This window comes from Scyliorhinus canicula, chromosome 3 (genome assembly GCF_902713615.1).
Source record: "Scyliorhinus canicula chromosome 3, sScyCan1.1, whole genome shotgun sequence".
Lineage (NCBI taxonomy): Eukaryota > Metazoa > Chordata > Chondrichthyes > Carcharhiniformes > Scyliorhinidae > Scyliorhinus > Scyliorhinus canicula.
Window position 1 is genome coordinate 156888393 of NC_052148.1, and position 12673 is coordinate 156901065.

The 12673-nt window shown below is 54.8% G+C and overlaps 1 protein-coding gene across 13 annotated transcripts in view; it reads left to right on the forward strand.

Annotated features, from left to right (window-relative positions):
- Nucleotides 1–12673, forward strand: part of LOC119963039 (protein FAM184B-like) — a 595873-nt gene that overhangs the window by 356733 nt on the left and 226467 nt on the right. For all 13 annotated transcript variants that reach the window (XR_005460015.1, XR_005460013.1, XR_005460016.1 and 10 more), the window contains one exon: nucleotides 2008–2143. Coding sequence is in view for 9 of the 13 variants with exons in the window: in XM_038791545.1 (XP_038647473.1) it covers nucleotides 2008–2143 (136 nt within the window). In the remaining 4 variants the exon portion in view is untranslated. The remainder of the gene's footprint in view (nucleotides 1–2007; nucleotides 2144–12673) is intronic.

Genomic DNA, 12673 nt, shown 5'->3' on the forward strand with positions numbered 1-12673 from the left:
GTTCTTCTGCAGCACCCCCACCCCCCTGCTTCCTCAATATTACCTGTCCCTCTGCATGTCTTTGTATCACCTGCAAACTTAGCAACAGTGCCCTCAGTTCCTTTGTACGGTACGGTCATTGCGCCGCCAGTTGGGGGCCGTTGAAAGCGGCCCCCGTGGCGATTCTCCCAGCTCTACAGGCTGAGTGCCCGCCGTGTTCTACCGAGTCCCGCCGGCATGATTTACATATGGTCCTACCTGGAGGGACCTCGCCGTTCTGGCTGTGAGGGCCTTCCTGGTGAGGGAGCAGAGGGTGCCGACTCCAGGGGGGGGGGGCCTCACGGTGGCCAGGCCCACGATCAGGGGCAACCGATCGCCGGGCGCGCTCATTCCGGGGGGGGGGGGGGCTATGTCCCTCTGCGCCAGGCCCCTGTAGGGATCCGCCATGTTGCCCGGGGGTCGGCGTGGAGACAGCCCTGGCGTGCATGCGCGGACTCGTGGCGGCACTGGCGCGCCCGCTTTCGGCGCCAGAGCAGCACATAGCACTCCAGTGCCATTCTAGCCCCCAGGAAGGGGTGAATGCCTGGGCCTGGAGGCCCATTGACGCTGGCATTGCTCGCACCAGGTTTGATGCCAGCATCAACACTTAGCCGGGATTTCAGAGAATCCCGGCCCCTGTTTCCTTGCATTCATGAGTCTGCACTCAAGCACCAACTCACAAGCACAGCTTCAGCTCTTCAGCTGAGCCAAGAGGAATACTACTGCTCCAAAAGGGTACCTTTGTCCCAACAGCCCGCAGCACGGAGTAACCAACCTTCAGCTGCTGCATTCTTACATCTTCAGGACATGTCCTGAGCCCCGATTACTTAAAGTCTGCCAATCACAGACCTTTTTCTGCTTGGAGCCTTTTTCTTTGTTCCCCTCTTTCATTCTCATTACCTAGGATCTCTCCCTGCCCTCACTTCCTGTTCCCTGCCTATGATTCCTATTTTGGAACTTCTCCCAATCCCTTCTCTCCTGTCCTCTGCCTGGTCACATGATTGGAGTTTCGTGCAATTTTCATTTTGTGCAGGCACCCTGGACCTATGTCCCTGGCCCGAAGAACTTAAAATGCTGTACTCTGCATGTGCTGCAAACTCCCAGACTGTGCATGTGTGGAAATGCCCGGGCCTTGGCAGGATTCAGAGTTCCCAATGTTTGCCCAATGATAAGGTAAATCGGGTCTCATAACAGCCAACATCACATTCTTATATGGACTATAAGGCTGTCTGTCAACTGGAGGTGGGCTCTGCTGATGTAGGTGGGGGATTAAGAGGGCATCTCAGGTGGAGGTGCCTGCTGAAGATTTATTTATTAAATTATTAAAAGTAAGTGTGGCCACAGCTGCCAGGCATTCAGTATGAAGGGGAAACTGCTTCATAAGACAGGCTCTGGCTGCAGCTGTGACCCACCAGCACCCAAGGCTCGGTGGGGGTGTTGATGGCCCTTGCCAAACCTGTGACCAGGTTTCTGTCCCCAGTCATCTACTGGGCTCAACTTCAGCAAGTAGTCTGTCCACTGCTGAGAACATGCTGGCAGTGTCACCAATTTTCCCCTTAAGTAGGTACTTTATTGATAATAATTGGCAACCCCCTGCTGCAGGCAGGCAACTGATGTCGGTCAGATCCCACCTCCAACAACATCGGGAAGTCACCCCGACATGAGATTTTCTAATTTTACTTCCAGTCCCACCTCTAAATCCTTCTGTTCGGGTCTATGAAGTTTCCACCCATAATCAGCACACATCATTGTGTGAAAATATTTTTACCATGGTTTAAACCTAAAGGACACATAGGCTTAAAATTATATGTAAGCCTTCTAAATTTTAATTTTAAAATGTTTAAATACTGATTTAAGTAGATTTAAAGAAGGAAAAATTGCTTTAAGGGCTAATAAAGACAATGTTACCTTACTACTGGAACTGGTCAGTTTCATACTGTCTATTGATATCATGTTCAAAACATAAGTTTTTTTTATCATGCATTTTAGGATTTGGAGAAACAACTTCAAAAGGCAGATAAGAAATTGACAACATCAAATGCAAAACTACAAAAGATGGAAGAAGAAACTGAGCTCTTGAGAGAGAGACTTTTGGAGCAGGAAGTTGAAATACTTCATAAATCAGGTATGAAAACATTGTCAGTTACATTGAGAGCAGATTGAGAAGATGGTTTGAACAGACTTTTAGGCCTTGATACAAATTGCATTGACTAAATTTAATGCTCTCCCACCAACAAGTTTGAAGACAGATTTAAAACCAGTAGGCAGTATCCACACCACTTAGCTACCCTCCTCTTCCCCCACTGCAATTACAACAGCAGAGGAGGTGGCATTGGAATTCAGGACCTTAAATAGGCAATTAAACACATTCTCCCCGTGTTTGCGTGTGTTTCGCCCCCACAGCCCAAAGATGTGGAGGGTAGGTGGATTGGCCATGTTAAATTGCCACTTAATTGGAAAAAATGAATTGGGTACTCTACAATTTTTTTTAAATAGGCAATTAATGTCCACCCCAGGGCCTCATCCTGCCGCCGCCAACATTTAGCCAGTGGTGGGACAGGCCCAGGCCAAGCAGCCAGATCGGCAGGTTTCCTTAGGCAAGCTGGTGGTTGTCCCTCTAAAGTTGCCCGTTAGGCCCATCAGAAGCCTCCCCACAATGTGTAACCTCTCCCATGGCCTCACAAACCCTGACCCCCACCATTTCGCAGACTACCAAACACTTGGAAAGTTTTGACTCATCATAGCTCACTTACTCAATACTGAGTGAGTTAGCATGGCTGCTGTAAAGCACCCCTCCCTGTTCCTGATAAAAATGAAAAGCGATACATGGCAGAACTGGCAACCTTCCACTTGCAACTGCAAAACTACAAACTTGCAACGTGTTTATTTCACAAGTCAGAGCCGATAAGAATAGGCTTACTTCAAGCTAATAAGAATAGGCATACTTCCAACACTGCTAGGGAGGGACTGTCATAAATCGTATACCATCCTCAATCTAACTGACTGTGGTGAACCACTGTGTGCACCTGTATTAGGGGATGTAATATACAGGTTCGCCAGTAGCCCCTGCCAGCTGGCTCCGCCCACAAGGAGCTGTATAAATAAGCGTGTCCTCCCCTGAGCTGCCATTTCGCCAGCTGCAGTAGAAGGCCACGCATCTGACTGCAATAAAGCCACAGTTGTACCAATCTGAGTCTTTTGTGCAATTGATCGTGCATCAATTTATTGCAGTCAGATTTTCTACGAAACGGATATCAGAATCAAACCAGATCGCCTGAAGCTGGATCCGTACTCGCCTGATGCCAGAAAGGACTTTAATCACTGGCTAGCTTGTTTTGAGGCCTACATCAACGCTGCGACCCCTGCACCGACAGAAGCTCAGAAGATACAGGTCTTGTACTCAAGGTTGAGCTGCAGCGTGTTCCCGTTAATCTAGGACGCCCAAAATTACACGGAAGCGATGGCACTCCTAAAAGAAAACTATGCGCAGAAAGCGAACACGATCTTCACCAGGCACGTACTCGCCACTCGCTCTCAACTCCCTGGTGAGTCCATCAAAGACTTCTGGCGGACCCTAATCCCACTCGTACGGGATTGTGACTGTCAGACTGTTACGGCCACTGAACATTCTAATCTCCTCATGCGTGACGGGTTCGTAACGGGGATTGCGTCAGACCCCATCCGACAACGACTGCTGGAAAGGGCTACGCTCGACCTAATGGAGACAAAAACTTTAGCGCTCTCCATGACGGTCGCATCTTGTAATGTCCAGGCCGACCCCGCTCGCCAAGCAGCCCACCTGTCCTACCCCTCCTGGACCCCGCAAACGACCTCCCCCGGTGGGGGTCTTGCCTAGTCAATACGTCTGCGCCGCATGCCAATCCGCGCACCGCGGGGGTCCCTGCTGCTACTCCTGCGGTCAGCAGAAGCATCCCGGCCAACGCTGCCCGGCCCACGCCGCCACTTGCAAGTCCTGCGGTAAAAAGGGCCACTTCGCAGCTGTGTGCCAGGCCCGCGCAGTCGCTACTATCGCGCCCGTAATCGCCCCCTTTCCCCTGCTGAATGCACAATGGCCGCCGCCATCTTCCCCTCCCAGGGCCACGTGCGGTCAGTGGGCGTCGCCATCTTCTCCTCCCAGTGCCACGTACGGCCAGTGGGCGCCTCCATCTTCCCCCCTTCAGTCCACGTGCGGCTCATGGGTGCTGCCATCTTGCCCAGCGCCACCAACGTGCACCCCATGGGCGCCGCCATCTTGTCCCACCCCCGCAATGTGCACCCCATGGGCGCTGCCATTTTGTTCCCTACAGGACCACCGGACGCCGCCATCTTGACTTCCCCACGGGGCTGAGACGCCAACTATATATCACGATCTAGGTCGCCGACGCTCTCCATCTGAAACCTTGGATGACCACCCGCAGCTCGCCTCGATGACACTGGACCAGTCTCATCCTCACAACCAGGCCACCGCTTCGACGACGGTTAAAATCAACGGCCACGTGACCTCTTGCCTGCTGGACTCCAGGAGCACCGAAAGCTTCATACACCAGGATATCATAGAATTTACACTGCAGAAGGAGGCCATTCAGCCCATCGAATCTGCACCACTTGGAAAGAGCTATGGTAAGGTCCTGCTTCCTCGCGGTCCACCCTGCCAATCAAAGGATCTCCCTGGCCTCCGGATCCCACTCTGTCCCGATCCGAGGGTTCTGCATGGTCACTCTCACTGTCCAAGGCATAGAATTCAGCCATTTCCGTGTCTACGTCCTCCCCAACCTCTGTGCTGCACTATTGCTGGGCCTGGATTTCCAGTGCAATCTCCAGAGCCTCACCCTCAAATTCGGCGAGCCCCTACCTCCACTCACCGTTTGCAGCCCCGCGACCCTCAAGGTTGACCCCCCCCTCCCTCTTTGCCAATCTAACTCCGGATTGCAAGCCCGTTGCCAACAGGAGCAGACGGTACAGCACCCAGGACAAGATCTTCATCAGGTCCGAAGTCCAGCGGCTGCTTCGGGTGGGTATCATCGAGGCCAGCAATAGCCCCTGGAAAGCGCAAGTGGCAGTGGTAAAAACAGGGGAGAAACACAGAATGGTCGTGGACTACAGCCAGACCATCAATCGGTACACGCAGCTCGACGCGTACCCCCTCCCACGCATATCTGATATGGTCAATCAGATTGCACAGTACCGGGTCTTCTCAACAATCGACCTGAAATCCGCCTACCACCAGCTCCCCATCTGTAAATCGCACCGTCCATACACTGCCTTCGAGGTGGACGGTCGGCTCAATCACTTCCTTAGGATTCCCTTCGGCATCACCAACGGGGTCTTGGTCTTCCAAAGGGAGATGGACCGAATGGTCAACCGGTACGGTTTGCGGGCCACGTTTCCGCACTTAGATAATGTCACCATCTGCGGCCATGACCAGCAGGACCACGATGCCAACCTCGCTAAATTCCTCCGCACTGCCACTCTTCTCAACCTTACGTACAATAGAGAGAAATGTGTGTTCAGCACGACCCGCCTGGCCATCTTCGGCTATGTAGTCCAAAACGGACTTCTGGGGCCCGATCCCGACCACATGCGGCCCCTCATGGAGCTCCCCCTCCCCCACTGCCCCAAGGCCCTCAAACGCTGCCTTGGGTTCTTCTCCTACTACCTCCAGTGGGTCCCAAACTATGCAGACAAGGCCCGCCCACTCACACAGTCCACCCAATTTCCCCTTGCGGCCGAGGCAGAACATGCCTTCGCCCGTATCAGAGCAGACATAGCCAAGGCCGGGATGCATGCAGTAGACGAGCCACTGCCCTTTCAAGTAGAAAGCGACGCTTCAGACGTCGCCCATGCCGCCACTCTAAATCAGGCGTGATTTCTCGCACCCTTCATGCCTCTGAAATTCGGCTCTCATCTGTCTAAAAAGAGGCCCAAACTATTGTTGTAGCTGTGTGGCATTGGAGGCATTACCTGGCCAGCAGGAGATTCACTCTCCTCACTGACCAACGGTCGGTAGCCTTAATGTTCAACAACACGCAGCGGGGCAAGATCAAAAATGATAAAATCTTGCGGTGGAGAATCGAGCTCTCCACCTATAATTACGAGATTTTGGATCGCCCCGGCAAACTCAACGAGCCCCCAGACGCCCTCTCCCGAGGTACATGTGCCAGCGCACAAGTAGACCACCTCCGGGCCCTACACAACAGCGTTTGTCACCCGGGGGTCACACGACTGTACCGCCTCATCAAAGCTTGCAACCTGCCCTACTCCGTCGAGGAAGTACTGACAGTCACCAGGGACTGCCAGGTCTGTGTGGAGTGCAAGCCGCACTTCTACCGGCCGGACCGTGTGCGCCTGGTGAAAGCCTCCCACCCCTTTGAACGCTTCAGCGTGGATTTCAAAGGGCCCCTCCCATCCACTGACCGAAACATGTATATCCTCAGTGTGGTCGATGAGTTCTCCAGATTCCCCTTCGCCATCCCATGCCCCGGTATGACGTCTGCCACCGTCATCAAGGCCCTCAACACAATCTTTGCTCTGTTCGGTTTCCCCGCCTACATCCACAGTGACAGGGGATCCTCATTCATGAGCGATGAGCTGTGTCAGTTCCTGCTCAGCAGGGGTATCGCCTCCAGCGGGACAACCAGCTACAACCCCCGGGGAAACGGGCAGGTAGAGAGGGAGAACGGGACGGTTTGGACGGCCGTCCAGCTGGCCCTAAGGTCCAGGAACCTCCCAGCCTCTCGCTGGCAGGAGGTCCTCCCTGATGCACTACATTCCATCTGGTCACTACTGTGCACCGCCACAAATAACACACCCTATGAACGTGTTTTTACCTTCCCCAGGAAGTCCAGGGTGTCGCTCCCCACTTTTACCTTCCCCAGGAAGTCCAGGGTGTCGCTCCCCACTTGGCTCGCAGCTCCAGGACCGGTCCTTCTCCGTAGTCACGTCCGACTCCACAAGGCGGACCCCTTGGTGGACAGTGTATGCTTGCTCCACGCCAACCCCAAGTATGCCTCCGTGGAGTTCCCCGACGGCCGCCAAGATACTGTCTCCCTCAGGGACCTGGCTCCGTCAGGTTCCACTCCAACACACTTCTCCACCTAAGCGCCACCCTCCCCTCCCCGGCGCTACCAACTCCAACCCCACTAGGTCCATCCCTCCTTCCCCTTCCCACGCAAGAGGACGATGAAGATTTCGGCACGCTTCCGGGGTCATCCGACTACTGGCCAGCACCAACACCTCCAGCGCCGACGTCGGCGACACCAGCACCGACATCGCCGCCACCATTACGTTGCTCCCAGCGAATCGTCAAAGCACCGGATCGACTGAACCTCTGGTGGGCACCGGACCGTCAAAATGGACATTTCCTTTCCTCTCCACTGTAAATAACTTGAAATATTGTATATAGTTCCACACCACCCCCGCCAGACTCATTTTTAACAGGGGGTGAATGTGGTGAGCCACTGTGTGCGCCTGTATTAGGGGATGTAAGGTTGGACCTGCACTACAGGTTTGCCGGGAGCCCCTGCCGGCTGGCTCCGCCCACAAGGAGCCGTATAAATATGCGTGTCCTCCCCTGAGCTGCCATTTCACCAGCTGCAGTAGGAGGCCACGCATCTGACTGCAATAATGCCACAGTTGTACCGATCTGAGTCTTTTGTGCAATTGATCGTGCATCACTGACGAACAAAGGAAACAGACAATAGAGATTTTTAATGCCTTGAATGTACATTTTGAACCCCAAATGAACGTCACTTATGAATACTAGAGCTCATTGAATAGTAAGTGACTGCAGTAACACAGCTTGCAGAATCATGTGAATTCAGAAGCCAAAAGATGATTTGATTAAAGACCAAAAAGTCTTCGACATTTGATTGGATTGGATTGGATTGGATTTGTTTATTGTCACGTGTACCGAGGTACAGTGAAAAGTATTTTTCTGCAAGCAGCTCAACAGATCATTCATTACATGGAAGAAAAGGGAATTAAACAAAATTCAAGAAAATACATGAGAATACATAATAGGGTAACACAAGATATGCAATGTAACTACATAAGCATTGGCATCGGTTGAAGCATACAGGGTGTAGTGTTAATGAGGTCAGTCAATAAGAGGGTCATTTAGGAGCCTGGTGACAGTGGGGAAGAAGCTGTTTTTGAGTCTATTCGTGCGTGTTCTCAGACTTCTGAATCTCCTGCCCGATGGAAGAAGTTGGAAAAGTGAGTAAGCCGGGTGGGAGGGATCCTTGATTATGCTGCCTGCTTTCCCCAAGCAGCGGGAGGTGTAGATGGAGTCAATGGATGGGAGGCAGGTTCGTGTGATGGACTGGGCGGTATTCACGACTCTCTGAAGTACCAGCCTGGATGGGCCGGTGCTGTCGGCTTGAGGTCCTGCAGGAAAATAAACATGTGGTCAGTGGGAGGGATGGATCAGTCTGTAGAGCAATAATGTTTGGCAGGTCTTCTGGGTGGGATCCAGTGGATCATCATCTCTGCAATGTGCGGCGACCTCCACATTGGTAACCGCTCTGTCTTTGGCCACCGACGTAGGTGTGGTGGTATGATTAGCATAGCTGCCTGCCATTGGTGCAGAACACCGGCTTACCATTGGCCCTGGTCGGTCATGTGCCTCTCAACCGGTTGGTTGAGACCAGTCATGTGACGGCTCCCCGATCGGTCGAGAGGCTGAGTTAACCCCGCCTCCAGGGCAGGGTATAAATACCCAGTACTCCCGGCGGTCGTCCTTATACTGTAATCGACCGCAGGGCTAACATCTAGCTGATTAAAGCCATACTTTTGTCCAGCAACTCGTCTCGCGTTCAATTGATGGTACATCAATTTAATCAGCTAGAAATCTGAAGATGGAGCTCCGGATCAAGCCCGAATGTCTCCACATCAGCCCGCAAACTCCGAATACATCGTAAATCTTCAAGCATTAGCTGGCGTGTTTCGATAGCTATCTGGCGACCGCAAGCAGCCCCCCCACCATGGCACAGAAGCTTCATATTCTCCATTCCAGCATGGGCATGGCGGCCTACGCGATGATAGCGGAAGAAAAATAATACGACGTGGCCATGGACAAGCTAAAAGGACAATTTCTTAAGTCAGTAAACCAAGTGTTCGCCCGACATCTGCTGGCTACCGGACAACAGTTCCCCGGTGAGTCCTTAGACGATTTTTACCGGGCCCTCGCTGTCCTGGGGAGAAATTGCACCTGCCTCGAAGTTTCAGCCACTGAGCACATGGAACTTTTGATCAGAGATGCTTACGTGGCTGGGATGCAGTCCGCCGCTATCCGCCAGCGGATACTGGAAAAAGACGACCTCAGCCTAACTGAGGCACGGACTCTCTCCACCTCCCTGGAGGTCGCCGACTTAAACGCCCGCGCCTATGTCCCCAGCCGCGCTGCAGCGCCCTGGGCCTCCTGGCACGCTTCCCCACCGCCATCTGCCACTCCCGACCCCCCTCAGGCCTGCGCCGCGGGATGCCCCGACAAGTGCGCGGGGCCCCACTGCTATTTCTGTGGGTTTGCCAAACACCCCCACCCGCGCTACCCGGCCCGTTCCGTCCTTTGTAAGAGCTGCGGGAAGAAGTGCCATTTTTCATCGGTCTGCCAGGCCAAACCGGTCGCTGCTGTGCTGCGCAGCGACTGGGAATCTCCTCCTCCAGGCCCTTCCGGGCCCTTCCAGCGCACCGCACCAATCTCCCCCCCCCCCCCCCCCCGCCCCTGGGCCCCTGGGCCGGCCTGCGCGCCTCTCTGCCCCCACTCTCAGCCGCTCCGATCGGCCCGCCGGCACCGCTAACCCCGCCCCCAGCAACCACGAGGGTCCTGCGGGCGCCGTAATCTTGGGGCCCCGACTCCACGTGCGGGTCCTGGGCGCCGCCATCTTGGGGCCCCGACTCCACGTGCGGGTCCTGGGCGCCGCCATCTTGGGGCCCCGACTCCACGTGCGGGTCCTGGGCGCCGCCATCCTGGACTGGCACACAAGGTCCTGCCAGCACCCACTCGGCCGACGACGACTACGGATCTTCTCCACAGCTCGCGGCCATTCAGCTCGACCAGTCATGTCCACGCACGCTCGCCAAGACGACGACGCAAATACACCTCAACGGGCACGAGATGGGCTGCCTGCTGGACTCCGGGAGCACGGAAAGCTTCGTACACCCGGACACGGTAAGACGCTGCGCGCTCCCTGTCCACCCTGTAAAACACAAAATCGGGTTAGCCTCAGGTTCGCACCGGGTGCTGCATCGCGGACCTCATGGTCCAGGGGAAGGTTTTTAAAAAATTATAAACTCCTTATCCTCCCTGACCTTTGCGCACCGGCACTCCTAGGACTGGACTTCCAGTGCAACCTGCAGAGCTAGACCTTCCAATTCGGCGGCCCTATACCCCCCCTCACTGTCTGCAGCCTCGCGTGCCTCATAGTGGACTTCCCCTCCTTGTTTGCTAATCTCACTCCCGATTGCAAACCCGTCGCGACCCGCAGCAGACGGTATAACGCCCAGGACCAGACCTTCATCAGGCCCGAGGTCCAGAGGTTGCTGAAGGAAGGGGTCATCGAGGCCAGCAACAGTCCCTGGCGAGCCCAAGTGCTGGTGGTCCGGACTGGGGAGACAAACCCGATGGTCATCGACTACAGCCAGACCATCAACTGGTTTACACAATTGGACGCGTATCCTCTCCCTCGTATTTCCGCCATGGTAAACGAGATTGCGAAATACAAAGTCTTCTCCACGGTGGACCTCAAGTCCGCTTATCACCAGCTCCCCATCCGCGCGAGTGACCGCAAATATACCGCGTTCGAGGCAGATGGGCGCCTCTACCACTTCCTCAGGGTTCCATTCGGTGTCACAAATGGGGTCTCGGTCTTCCAACGGGAGATGGACCGAATGGTCAACAAGTACGGATTACAGGCTACTTTCCCGTACCTCGACAATGTCACCATCTGCAGCCAAGACCAGCAGGACCATGACACCAACCTCCGAAAATTCCTCCAAACCGCAAAACTCCTTAACCTAACTTACAATAAGGATAAGTGCGTGTTTAACACCGACCGTCTAGCCATCCTCGGCTACATAGTGCGTAACGGAGTGATAGGTCCCGACCCCGAACGCATACGCCCCCTGATGGAACTCCCTCTCCCCAATACCCTCAAATCCCTTAAATGCTGCCTGGGTTTCTTCGCTTGCTACAGCCAATGGGTTCCCAATTACGCCGACAAGGCCCGCCCCCTCATTCAGTCCACGACCTTCCCGCCGTCGTCAGAGGCCTGCCAGGCCTTTAGCCGCATCAAAGCGGACATCGCAAAGGCCATGATGCGCGCCATCGACGAGTCCCTCCCCTTCCAGGTCGAGAGCGACACATCAGAAGTAGCTCTGACGGCCACCCTGAACCAAGCGGGCAGACCCATGGCCTTCTTCTCCAGAACCCTCCAGGCTTCCGAACTCCGTCACACCTCAGTGGAAAAGGAAGCCCAGGCCATAGTCAAAGCTGTGCGACATTGGAGGCACTATTTGGCCGCCAGGAAGTTTACCCTCCTCTCAGACCAACGGTCAGTGGCCTTCATGTTCGATAATGCACAGAGGGGCAAGATTAAGAACGACAAGTTCTTGCGGTGGCGGATCGAGTTGTCCGCATACAACTACGATATCTTGTATCGTCCTGGGAAGCTCAATGAGCTTCCTGATGCCCTGTCCCGCGGTACGTGCGCCAGCGCGCAGATAGACCACCTCCGCTCCCTCCACGCGGACCTCTGCCATCCAGGGGTGACCCGTTTCTATCATTTCATAAAGACCCGCAACCTGCCCTACTCCATCGAGGAAGTCAGGACAGTAACCCGTGACTGCCACATCTGCGCAGAGTGAAAACCGCACTTCTACCGCCCCGAGCGCGCACACCTGATCAAAGCATCCCACCCCTTCGAACGTCTCAGCATAGACTTCAAGGGGCCCCTTCCCTCTAGCAACCGCAACATTTACTTCCTGACGGTGATCGATGAATACTCCCTCTTGCCCTTCACCATTCCCTGCCCTGACATGACCACATCGACCGTCATTAAGGCCCTCCTCTCCATCTTCTCCCTGTTCGGCTACCCCGTGTACATACACAGCAATCGGGGGTCCTCCTTTATGAGTGACGAGCTGCGTCAATTCCTGCTCAGCAGAGGCATTGCCTCTAGCAGGACGACCAGCTATAACCCCCGGGGTAACGGACAGGTCGAGCGGGAGAATGGTACCATCTGGAAGACCATCCTACTGGCCCTCCGGTCCAGAGATCTCCCTATTTCCCGATGGCAAGAGGTTATCCCCGATGCCCTACATTCTATCCGCTCCCTCCTCTGTACCACAACTAATCAGACACCTCATGAACGTCTTCTCGTCTTCCCCAGGAAGTCGTCCTCCGGATCCCCTCTCCCAACGTGGCTGGCCGCCCCCGGACCCATTTGCTCCGTAAGCATGTGCGGGTGCACAAGTCCGACCCGTTGGTGGAACAAGTCCAGTTACTCCACGCTAACCCACAGTATGCGTACGTGGAGTACCCCGACGGTCGGCAGGACACGGTCTCCCTCCGGGACCTGGCACCCGCCGGCGTGCGCCCCCCCTTCACCACAGACCCCCCCCCCGTCCCTTTTCCCCCAGCGCCCCACCCAGGCCACCC